General features: G+C 35.7%; 1 protein-coding gene across 1 annotated transcript in view; it reads left to right on the top strand.

The window, feature by feature from the left end:
* Nucleotides 1-12,190, top strand: part of BRWD1 (bromodomain and WD repeat domain containing 1) — a gene marked incomplete at its 5' end in the record, with an annotated part of 62,546 nt that overhangs the window by 5,338 nt on the left and 45,018 nt on the right. The window contains 9 exons of the mRNA XM_082489728.1: nt 14-112; nt 676-836; nt 1,462-1,683; nt 3,680-3,780; nt 5,245-5,315; nt 6,403-6,503; nt 7,622-7,662; nt 9,239-9,337; nt 11,514-11,664. Coding sequence (XP_082345854.1) covers nt 14-112; nt 676-836; nt 1,462-1,683; nt 3,680-3,780; nt 5,245-5,315; nt 6,403-6,503; nt 7,622-7,662; nt 9,239-9,337; nt 11,514-11,664 — 1,046 coding nt within the window. The remainder of the gene's footprint in view (nt 1-13; nt 113-675; nt 837-1,461; nt 1,684-3,679; nt 3,781-5,244; nt 5,316-6,402; nt 6,504-7,621; nt 7,663-9,238; nt 9,338-11,513; nt 11,665-12,190) is intronic.

Here is a 12,190-nt window from a genome sequence, read left to right as displayed (position 1 = left end):
ATTGGTTTTCAAGATTGCAGGAACACTGTTTGGAAGGGCTCTGCATTTGCTGCTCTTCATAGAGGAAGACCTCCTGAAATTCCTGTGAACTATGGCACACCACCAAATCTTGGTAAGTTCTTTAGAACACTTAAACTGCTGCTGTGAGTGTACAATGTGCATCTTGATGCTGGCCTTGCTACGATGCTGAAAATTGCACCTCAGAACTGGATCCGGAGGTTTATCTGGAGAACTTCATATGACTTCACTGGAGTTATGTATTGGGCACAAAGGTCTGCTTACGGCACTAGTGAGACAGTAGCCTCTAGATGACATCTTTTTCTTTTGTAAAGACCCTGTATTAAATAGATTAACCTACAGAAAATACAAATCATTCTGCTTTGCATAGAAGGACTCTTGTATGATTTAAGGCATAGAAAGGCATGGGAAAATAAAGATAAGATTTAGCACGTCTTATTTAGAAACTGAAGGTTTGATTGGAGTGAGTTTAAAATACTGTTTTGGTTTTATACATAGAAAAAATTACAAATACAAACCCCCCTGACTTTATGATATCAGAAAGTCACTGAGTAAATCCTTAAGTAATATATTAATGGAAGTTAAATAAAGTCATGTTTTAGAATAGACTTGTTTTAAACATTGATATGTTTATTCTTTGATTTTTTTGTATTCTAGTGGAAGTACATCGAGCAAAACAATTAACTGGATATGCAAAGTTCAGTACTTCATTTCCAGGAAGTATGTATCAGCATGTCAAGATGCACAGACGGATTCTTGGCCATCTTTCTTCTGTATATTGTGTTGCATTCGATAGGACTGGACATAGAATATTTACTGTAAGTTGATGACATAGATCCAAATCTGAAAATAGTTCTAGATGGATGCAAGGAAAAGAACTTTGGAATACATGTTATGCTAAAACTTCTGGAGGTTGATATCAGTAGTGTTAAAACATAGCTGATTAGCTCCATCACCATGCTTAAGTAGAACAATTTGATGTAATTAAAGGTCCAAAGCATATAAGAAATTATTGTACTTAATATCTGGTCATGTGTTGACATTGATGTAGGAGCTTTATGCAGTGCTGTAGTTTGATGTTAAGCGTGTTTCATATTTACGAAGTAGCAGAGGATAGATTGCATTTACAGAACAGTACTTTCATTGGCCCTTGCCATTACTGTAAGGGATCCCCTCAAACTTATCCCAGACTTTTTGCATTATATGGTATAGATCTGTGGTGATTGCAGTGTAATCCTGAACCATAAGTGAATGTTTTGGCTTTTTAAATGTTGGTTGTATGATTTTATTTCTTTCAGCTTAAGTAGCATACATAGTTATAATAGAAGTGTAATTTACCAAGCTGTGGAAAAGTTTTAGGTTTCCTTTAAAGAACCTCACTAAACTTTTTTTCCTGAACGTCTTTGAAAATCCTTGCTGAGCATAATAAATATTTCTTCGTAGGGCTCAGATGACTGTTTGGTAAAGATATGGTCAACTCATAATGGCAGGTTATTTGCCACATTACGAGGACATTCGGCAGAGATTTCCGATATGGCTGTCAATTATGAGAACACTATGATTGCAGCAGGAAGCTGTGATAAAATGATCAGAGTGTGGTGTCTGAGAACATGTGCACCCGTTGCGGTCCTCCATGGACACACAGGGTCCATTACCTCATTACAGGTATGTCTTGTTAAGTGTTTCTACATACTGAAGCACAAATAACGTAGATGGTTTGTAAGAAGCAGCCAGTCCATGAAACTCAAGGTTCACTTGACAGTGTGGTATGGAAAGGTTGAAGGTATTTTATCAAATAGTAGAAAACAAGAAATAATTCGGGGGAAAAAAAAAAAAAGATGCTGTCGCACCCGATTTGAAAAGTTAAGAGTCTGCTTTAGTAGTGGGATTTAGATTGATGGGATACCCTAAGATGAGCTAGCTGTCATATTGGTAAGAAATAACCAGTTTCCTTGGTTGCTGATTGAAGTTGAGAAATGCAGTTACATGAACGCTCTACACCAATAGAGCCTTCTATCTTTGTGTTATAACTTTTTGAAAAGGAAGAATAGTTCATTTTCTGTTTGTGGAGAAAAGTACTTTGTGGTTGCTATTACTAGGTTAAGAAGTAGCTTGCCAAGTATACATTTTACTTTTTCATGTCCAAGTGCGAGGAACTGATGTTTTGTTTCCCATGAAGGCTGGCACATGAATGGCAAGTAACTTTCACTGTGACTGTCATTGTGGTTTTCACATGACAGAAATTATTTCTCTGTGACTGCCTGTGGGAATATTAAAAACTGAACATCTAAATACTGATGACAAAAATTAGTCAAAATTACAAGAGAAACTGTGGGTTTTTAACTGCAGTTCAAAAATAAAAAAAGTAAACCCCACTTCCTTGCCTGTCTGAAATTCCTGAGTATTTAACTGAAGACAGTGTCAGGAATCCTTCACTTAAAAAATATCACTGGCTGTAATATTTGAGTTGTTGGAACCTAAGAGAATTTCTGGGAAATATCACGTCCTCCTCTTGTCTGTTACTGGAGATGCGATATACTGGTTTATATGGGTGAGTGTTCTGATCCACTGTGCGATTCTTAGAACTTCTGTGATGTGGGTATTTGTCTTAATCTCAGAAATAGAAGTTATTTCAAAAGTGAAAAGATGTTCAGTGTAATGTGTTGTATATTTAAATTTGAAAGTGTTGTGATACTATAAGTGCTATTGGTAGTACTTTGGATTCAGTCTCATTTTGGCCTTTGTAGTTCCTTATTTAACAGATAAAGTAGTAGCTCATTATCTGGATATGCTGTGTTTTCCAGTGAGACAAACAGGCTTATGTTGAGGGGTGAAGTATTGCTACCTGCCAGTTTGTGAAGTTCAGTACAAAAAATAATTCTGCAGTTTTCTCAAAATGCTGCCTCTGAGAGTAATCGCCCTATTTGCAGAGTTTCTGTGGCATTCATTGCAATTTTTTATTTCTTTGTTTTTTTAATGGCAAAGCACTTATTCATGGTGTTTCTTTTACTATAGTATTGTGGATTTATTTTTTGTTTAGGCATTCTTAATAACGCTGTAATTGCAATACATACAACTTATATGGCTGTTTCGAACAGTTGTAGTAGTAATTGAACAGTTTAATCAACTTGTGTAACTTGTGTTCTGTAAAGTTTTCTGAACGGTAGCTCTGTGCATAGCACTAAATCCGTGTCTCAAAGAAGTATGTGTGAGAACTTATAAATTTATACGTGATGCTAGGTTGCACATACTCAACTATTGTAACTAATGCTTTGCTTAATTATAGAATTTTAAAAGTAAGCCTGTCTAGTGAAACTTACGTCTGTGTTTGTTTTTTTTTGTCTGCTCTGCTCATTACTTCATTCATTGACAAAATTTGTAGTGAATGATTGTGGTTCGTTACGACTTCAAAAAAACCAAGCAGTGAATTAATTGGCTTTATGTAATGTAATAGTTGAAACACAGACCACGAACTTACTTTAAAGTATTGGAGACATTATTTTGTAAACATTAAAAATGACAGTTATCAAGAACTGCTGTAGCAGTTTTAGTTGAAAAATCCAAAGTAAATCAAGGTTTTATGTTAATATGTTTAGAAGTTCATAAATACTTTTTAAATATTTGGGTTTGTATGTGTCTGATTTTACTTTCTTCTCTTTAGTTTAGTCCAATGGTGAAAGGCTCCATGCGATACATGGTCTCTACTGGTGCAGATGGAACTGTTTGCTTTTGGCAATGGGATACAGATTCCATGAAATTCAAGTATGTAAATGAGTTGCTGGTTAACTGTGTGCCGTACTGTGCTTGATTAAAAGCCCTCAACTTATTTTAACAAGCTAAAAAAATTTGGGGTTTTGTGATAATAAAAATGTTGAGGAAATAATCTATTATGTAATTATTTTAAAGCACCATCACTAACTACATCCTTTACAAATTTGTTATTCCTTTGACTTGGGAGATGAGTTGGGAAATATATTGACTCTTGCTGCACTAAAAGTACAAATGTAGGACAACTGGAATTGCTGCAAGTGTAACTATGTTGGGATAGTATAATCAAGCTTTTCACTTGAGTTTTCAACAGTCCTGTAGTTTTAGGATGTCTCTTACAGAACTTACATGCAGAGTACATTCAGGGTAGTTTTTAAATGTGCTATACGTGATTGCTGTTTATTTATACAAAAAAAAAAAAAAATACCAGAAAGAAGAGATCTGTATCTAGTATTGTGCCATATAATGGTAGTTGGTAGAAAATGATGCATTTTACATTAGAGCAGCCATTTAAAAAAATAAAATCAGTACTTTAGAAAGCAGAATATTATTTTGCTTTTTAATTCAAACTTGTGTTCTTAAGGTAGTAAAATTGCAGCAAAAACTATCAAAGTCATAGTTTCATCTGAATAATCTTTCAGGGCTGTAAATTATCCTTAATTATTCTCCTTCTAAAATTAATTTAGAGGATTGTATAAGATATAAAAATTGTTTAAATTAGTTTAAGCATGGACTTAAATTGGTTTAAACATTGGTAGGTTTCAAAGGAGCATTCTCAGGATTTGAATCTTTGTACTGTGTATCATACAAACATGAGAAATATACTGAAGGTCTCAACACTTCCTTTGATAAACAGAAGACACTTGAACAGAAAAGCAGTAGAATAATGAGTAGAAACCTATAATGGTCAGTGGCACAGTTTGCTGAATTTCTTCTTAATGTAGTTCTTAGTAGCTACTTTCTGTGACATTATGGCCATGTCATCTGGCAGAGTACATATATGACTTGCAGAACAGGAAACCAGTCTTTTAAATCACCGTGTACACAATGGTGCAAAACTTCTGTAAAATTTGATGGTTTTATGTACTGTTGCTAGTTTGTAATGTAAGAGCAAGAGTTCAGTACTTTGTGGATATGTTATGGAGGGGGTAAATCATACTTACTTAATGTTGAGAGAGAATAAACGTTCTTTGGTGTGTCATGTTATCCTTGGTAGGTAATAGGAAGAGTCATAAGCTGTGTGGGCTTCAAATATCATTTGTGTATATGTGTACAGTAATTTTAAAATCTAAACCTTATTGCTCATCCTCCTCTGCAAGATTTACAGATGTTACTGTATGTATTTAAAAGGTACCTGTTATGTAGATGTTTGAAGAAATATACCTTTATGTTTTGAAATGTTGATAAAAGACAAGTATTGTGTCGCATGTCCTGTTTCAAGTATCTCTTCTTTTTAAGCAATCGGCCAGTGAAATTCACAGAGAAACCTAGACCAGGGGTTCAGATGCTTTGTTCTTCATTCAGTGTAGGTAAGTCATGTACAGATTGAGGTTAGCATTATGATTTTTCTTCTTTCCTCATTAGTAGTTATTATAATACTCTGGTTATATACTCTGGTTACATAAAGCTGGTGACAGCTTTAAAATATATACAAAACCAACAGCTGTGTAGTAAGTAATTGTGTGTATGTGTATTGTTGGTCTGTAACATAATTAAATAACGTGACTTGCCTCAGCTAACAAGGAAAGACTGTTGAACTGAACGATACTATTTTCCTTTTGCCGTTGGTGATTTTACAGAAGTAAAAGTCACCTGGTGCTTGTTAACTTTTTATCCATCTTTACTGGCTTTTTATTTTTGCTTAATCTCTTAATATAATGTCAGGGATTTGCAAAATTAATTCTCTAAGATACCACGGTCAACAGCAGTGGAAGTTGTTACTGCCAGTGGTAGGTGCTCCTTATTCTGTGCCAATTGTATGCAGGGATAGTCATAAAGATCCCCTCTTTCTTAAGAGTCCGCAAATCTATAAATGTGCTTCACTCCTGGCTTGTAGTCTTCTTTCATTCTAATCACATGGGTGACTTGTGGGAAGCCTTACTAGTACCAGGCAGCATGAACATTAGAAGAAACTTGGGGAATTTCAGAAATAAAATATAAATCAAAGTGTAGCTTGTTTACGTTGTCAGTATATAGCATTGGGTTATGTTTGGGGTTTTCTCGACAGCACTTACAGTTGCCAAGAGGCAGATTTTAGTATTGCTGCTACCACAGCTAAATACTGGTGTACTTATATTGATGACTAGCCATATTCCCCATAATCAAAGGCTTCTGTGCGCAATTAGTAGAGTTAGGTGTTTCATCGCTCCCATAGTTATATATTTTTAAATCTTTGCAACACTAAGTATGACTATTTTGTTTTACTATGGCTGAAAGAGCTTTCTGAGGTGAGGAGGATTTCCTTCCACATCCATATTGCAGTGGAAGAGCATAAAATATGTAACAGTCTCCAGATTTTTTTTTTTTTTTTTTTTTTTCAAACTAGGCATCTGAGAAATGTTGGTGATCTGTTTTAATTTCTTGTACAGTAGCTTAATTATTGCTTGTTTTTTACAGGTGGTATGTTTTTAGCAACTGGCAGCACTGACCATGTCATCAGGATGTATTTTTTTGGCTCGGAAACACCTGAGAAAATAGCTGAATTGGAAAGTCATGCTGTAAGTAAGATTGTTAAATCTAATAATTAGTCACTTCAAGCAGTATTGGAGTTGCAGGTTAATGTTGCTAGTGGGTTTGTAGCAATATTCTTTTATTGAATACTTTTAGAACTTATGCAGAAATTCAGCCAGTCATCTCAATGTGACTTAACCATTTTAAAGGCTGGAATGTATCAAGATGATATTTAAATTCTGTCTTTTCAACTGGATGTCGTACATTTCTCTAATTTTAAAGTGTGTGGTTTGCTCAGTTGCTTGCCTCTGCTGCAAGTGTGCCTCGCCACTTACATATTATATGCTATATACAGGAAGTAGATAGGCTGAGAATGTGGATTTCATTACTCAAGTTATTTACCATTTGACACCTTTTGTGTTTAATCTTTAAATGGGATTGAGTTTCCAGAATTTTACTTCTGTTCATCTTGACCTTTATTGGTGTCTTCAGTGGCTGTGCAAGCTACTTCATACTTCCTAAGTAATAAGTCAGCTTGCTGGTTTAGTGTTGTTTCCCCATGTACTTTATGTAATGTGTGCTGTCTGTCTTTGCTTGGATTCTTGGTAGAACTGGTACTTGTTAGGAAAAGAACTTCTTAGATAAAATACTCTCATTTTTTTTATTTATGTACCTTAGTCTAGCAGGCTCTGTCTTCTAAGGAATCTAAGGGAAACTTGGCTTACATTTATGTGCTGAAGGTCGAGTCATTTTTTTTTTCAGCACTTGATGCACAAAGAATCTGTAGTTTTACTATAGAGAATTTAGATTTAGTTCAACCCTTAGAACTCATTCAAGGGCAGATCTTAAAATACTCGTCATCTTCATTTCATTTGCCTTAGTATGTTTTCTGTAATACGGAATCTGACTTTAAGTGTTTATGTTAGAGTGAAAAAGCTTGGTCAATACGTATTTTGTATGTAGAGAAGACTTTCAGTTCTGAAGATAATCTAAGTGTGCTATCTACTTTTCCTGTAGTTTTTATTGTGATAAAGATGAGTAATTGCATGTTTCTTTACAATATGCAATTTTTTCATTGTTTCAGATTTTACTAAGCTCAGATTTCTCAAAACTGTATTTTCTATTTGAAAGCATTATTTCTAACAAACTGTACTTTTTCTTACAGGACAAAGTTGACAGCATTCAGTTTTCTAACAGTGGTGACAGGTAGGTTGAGAAATGCTCAAATGTGAACAAACAGTACATTATTCTGGAATAAAAAAAGTATTATTGTTCCCACCTGGAGGTTTCCAGTAAGAAAATTATACTTATTTAGAACTCAAAGGGGAAATTTGGCCTAATACAGAAGATCATACTTAAGTTGTCTGTCTTAGCTTTCTATTAATCTTTGTTAGACAGTGTCTTCGGACTGGCTGGGTTTTTATTTACCTGGGGGAATGTTACCGTATTTTAACATATCCAATGTATTCATGATTTCATAAACCTCCTCTTCCCTCTTTTCCTTTTAGTTTTAGGTAGCACTGGATCAAAATAGGAAATGGGAAAATGCAATACAAATGGTCTAAAATAAGTTTTAATCCTTTTCATTTTTTTCTAGCCTACTTTTTTTTTTTTTTTCTCGGAAATGGCTTTAATGGAATTTTATAGCTGATTTGGGGGAGGAGGGAGCATTGTGTAAATTCTGTTTGTAAAGCTTCACCCATACTTCCAGTACAGAATGGAGTCAAAATTGATCTCTGATTTGGCCTATCACTAGTGAAGATACAGATTTTAGCCTTCAGGGTAGACCTACATCTACAGCCATAAGTTGCAGCTTTATTGTTATTGTTTTTTTTCTCTTCTTGAAAGCCAGATAACTGTAAGAACAGTAACAATCTACTTTTGATTTGGAAGTTGTAGTTGTCTTGCTTTTAAAAGTGTTTTTCTGCAATTATTCTTGTCTTTGGGGCCATCATACTGCTCTGGTCCATCCATGTTGCTTGCATGGATTGCTTCTGAAGGCAGTGCCAAAAAAAAAAAAAGGGGCAAACCTGCTCTCTTGCTTGGTGACACTTTCTATGGAAGATGTTGAAGATTTATAATTAGTATTAAAATGAAACACAGCCAATTAGAGCACAGTCATAATATACCTAGCACGCAAACTTTTTCTGTGGGAGGTATGTCAGCTGTCTTTCTCAGGGTTCTGATTCATGGACTAGGGAGATTATCTTTAAGTGTTTTACAATGTTTATTTCAGTTCCTCTCTCCAGGAATTTCTGTTCTGCTGCATTGATAATTCAGCAGTTCATGAAATGGAAGCCTGAACTGCTGTGGTTTACACCTTGGTATCTTAAAGTAAACCACTGGTGATCATCTTTTATGCACAGTTGTGGGTGGGAACATCTCAGGTTTTGCTGTGCTGATACATTCTTGCCTCTACTTCAGTATCTGATACTCTACAATTTCAGTATGGCTTACTTAAAATACCTCATTAAAGTATTGTACTTGAGAAGGAGTTGAGGATGAAGTTGTGAATTGAGTTTAACTGTGTAACTTGCTTCTCCATTCAATGTGTTTTGACAAATATATTCAGTTTTTCACTTCAGAAAAACTCTTTCTTGGGCTTCTGGATATAAAGCTAATGTACAAGTAACTGTAAAAAATTGTCTTGCACACAAATTGAAGATTTTACTTCTATCAGTCTTTCATTGTAGTGTTTTAAATTGTGGTGGTGTGTAACTGAATATACTTTAGAGCAAATTCTTTCAAGGATGAATTAACTATCTTCTAAAATTTCTTCAAGGTTCATAAGTGGCAGTAGAGATGGAACAGCTCGAATCTGGCGTTTTGAGCAGGCAGAATGGAGGAGTATTTTGTTGGATATGTCTGATCGATTACCAGGGTAGGTGAAGTGTTGTCTTTTTTTATCTGTTGTGTGAAGTCAGAAAGCTTAAAAAATTCATCAACCACCCTTAACTTACGGTGTCAAACTAGAGCAAGTCTTAGCAATATTATGATCAAGTGGTGTGGTCTTTGGGGGTTGAAATGGGTGTTCTGGTGATGTAATAACTTGCTACATTTTATTCCATGATTGAATAAATGCATAAATATTTATATAGCTTTCAAATGTGCACTGTGCCAAATTAATTACATTTCCTTTGTTAAGGAAAAAAGTTAACAGAAAGTGCAATAGAGGTCTATCTGGATTTCAGCCAGACACCTGATATGTAACAGAACAAACATTTTTTAGATTAGTAAAAATAAGGTAGACGATAACCTCTTTCCAGGAGAGGTCATGACAGGTAATAGGTGGGTTTCTTCAAGGACTGATCTTGCTGCCTATTTTCCTTGATTCTTTTGTACTTTAAAAAGTACATTAATGAAATATGATGGTGGCACACAGTTTGAATAGTGTTATTACACATGAAGATGAGGATATTGCATGACACTTGATAAATCTGAAGGTGGATGATTTAAAGGAGTACAGAATGCTCAGTTAACTTTTGTAGACGCTAAGCAGAAAACAATTTCTAGGTGATTAAATGAAGGGGGGAATGAACACAAAAAACAAACCTTGGGTATCCTAGTTGATTTGAGGGTGATTACAAGCTCTTCTTTTATGATGCAGCCATGGGGGGGAAAAGTAGTTTTACTAAGAAAGGAGGAGGTGTTAATATTTGAGATTTGACTATGGTATCTTTCTGGGTTAGTATGTACAATTGTAGTTGTGTATAATTCAGAGACAGTCTTTGTAAGAGAGGCTACTAGTTGACATGGAATATGGATAACAGTGTGTGAAGGTAGGTGTCAAAGAAAGCTTGTTCCTTCAGTTGACTTAGATGGTGAGAGGGAGTGTTACAGTATCCTATAAATGTATTTTGGGGAGAGAAACAAGGAAGTAGATTGAGATTAATACAAAATACTCTCTTTAATATATTTATGTTGGGAATCAGAAAAAAATGCTTACTTAATGTAGAGGTTAGCTTCTGAAACAGAGGTAGTTGGAAAGGTTTTGACTGTAAGAAGTCCACATCTTTAAAGGAATTATGTCAGGACTCCAGTTGTAGAAGAGACAAGGTCACATGACAAAGGAAAGCCTTTTTGCCTTGCCTCTCAAATGGGAAAGTTTATCATGTTGTCGTGGTTTAGGCCAAAATCCGCTACTGGGGACCTGAGGGACCCCAGATGGGACCGACAGATGCTCCCCTCTACCCCTCTTCAAAGAGAGAGGCAGAGGAGGAAAAAGAGACTTATGAGTTTAGAAGGAACTAAACTACGTTAATGAAATATTAATAATAAAATAAAAATGAAAAATATACAAAACCGTATCAAGCTCCCAAGATGACAATCACGTCACCGGCTGGCACTGGGAAAGTCCCAGACTGGACTCAGTGACGGATGGGAACAGGATTCCGGATGTTGATTCAGGATCAGGATCACAGGCAGACAAACAGAGTCCTCCTCCGACGTCAGCCATTGAAGGAAGAGCACTGACCCTTTGATCCCTCAGCTTTTATACTGAGCATGAGGCAGATGGGATGGAATACCCTGTTGGTCAGTTTTGGGTCACCTGTCCTGTCCACTCCTCCCTGCAGGTGGGACCCCACTATGCTTTTCCGCTTCCGACCCTCCAACGTGGCAAATAACGAAGTTGTTTGGCCTTGAGTGTTATAGCAATAAGTGTAAGCAGGAGCCTCTCTGCATACCATGCCTGGGCATCAGCTATAAACAATTGGTCTTATCACTCCGAGACCGAGCAGTGTCTGCACAATATGCAGTTAATTTCAGTAGTTAGAAGAGGCCCAGCTAAGAAGCGAAGTTACTAAACAAAATTGGCCCTGTTTTACCTCAAACCAGGACACATGTCCTATGAAATAAAGTATGCTAGAAAACCAGATTTGCTTTATAGTTGATTGCTCCAAAAATAATGAAGTTTATGGACAAAAGTTTCAAAACAAATCTTAACTTTCCTTCCCTTGTCTCATTATTAACATGGGAAAACAAGTTATGTTTTTGTATTTTGAGATTGAAATGGGCTAATTAAAAATATCTCATGCCTGTTCAACTCTTTAAAATAGTGACACATGTTCAGAAGAAGACAAATTTATGAAGCCTAAAGTAACCATGATAGCTTGGAACCAAAATGATAACTATGTCGTTACGGCTGTGAATAATCATCTGCTCAAAGTGTGGAATTCCTGTACAGGGCAATTGCTTCATGACTTGGTGGTATGTAATTTTACTTGCTTTTTGAAGTAGATGGTCTTCCTAGAATTGCAATGACATGTATGTGTTGTTCATAATTAGATCTGATTTCTCTTGAAAGCTCTATATGAATGATAAAGCAAGTGCAGTATTTCTTGGATTTTTTTTTAACCAAAACTAGCTGCTTCCTTCTGCATTTGAACAATCCTTTCCCTACCTGCTGTGTTGAACTTGCCTCTCCCATGGAATAAATAAAAGGTTTTGTGCAATAACATGCTTGCCCATTGAATAGTTCACTGTCCTTTGGCAAAAGCTCCGTATTTGTAGAGTTCTTGCTTGAATCTAGAAAATTATTAAATTTAGAATGGTAAAGTCTGTTTGTCTGCCTGGAGTTTTGCCCTACTTATATGCCACAAGTAGCAGTCCAGATAGCTATATTGTGGAATTTGTAGAAGTCCATATATTTTTGGAGGCAGCTCTACTGTAACTATCCTATTGCTGTGGATTTACGTCCTCTTGTTTGCACATGATGTGCAATTTTAAATTCTAG

The sequence above is a fragment of the Vanellus vanellus genome, assembly GCF_965231255.1.
Source record: "Vanellus vanellus genome assembly, chromosome: 1".
Classification (NCBI taxonomy): domain Eukaryota; kingdom Metazoa; phylum Chordata; class Aves; order Charadriiformes; family Charadriidae; genus Vanellus; species Vanellus vanellus.
This window is presented reverse-complemented; position numbering and strand designations above follow the sequence as displayed.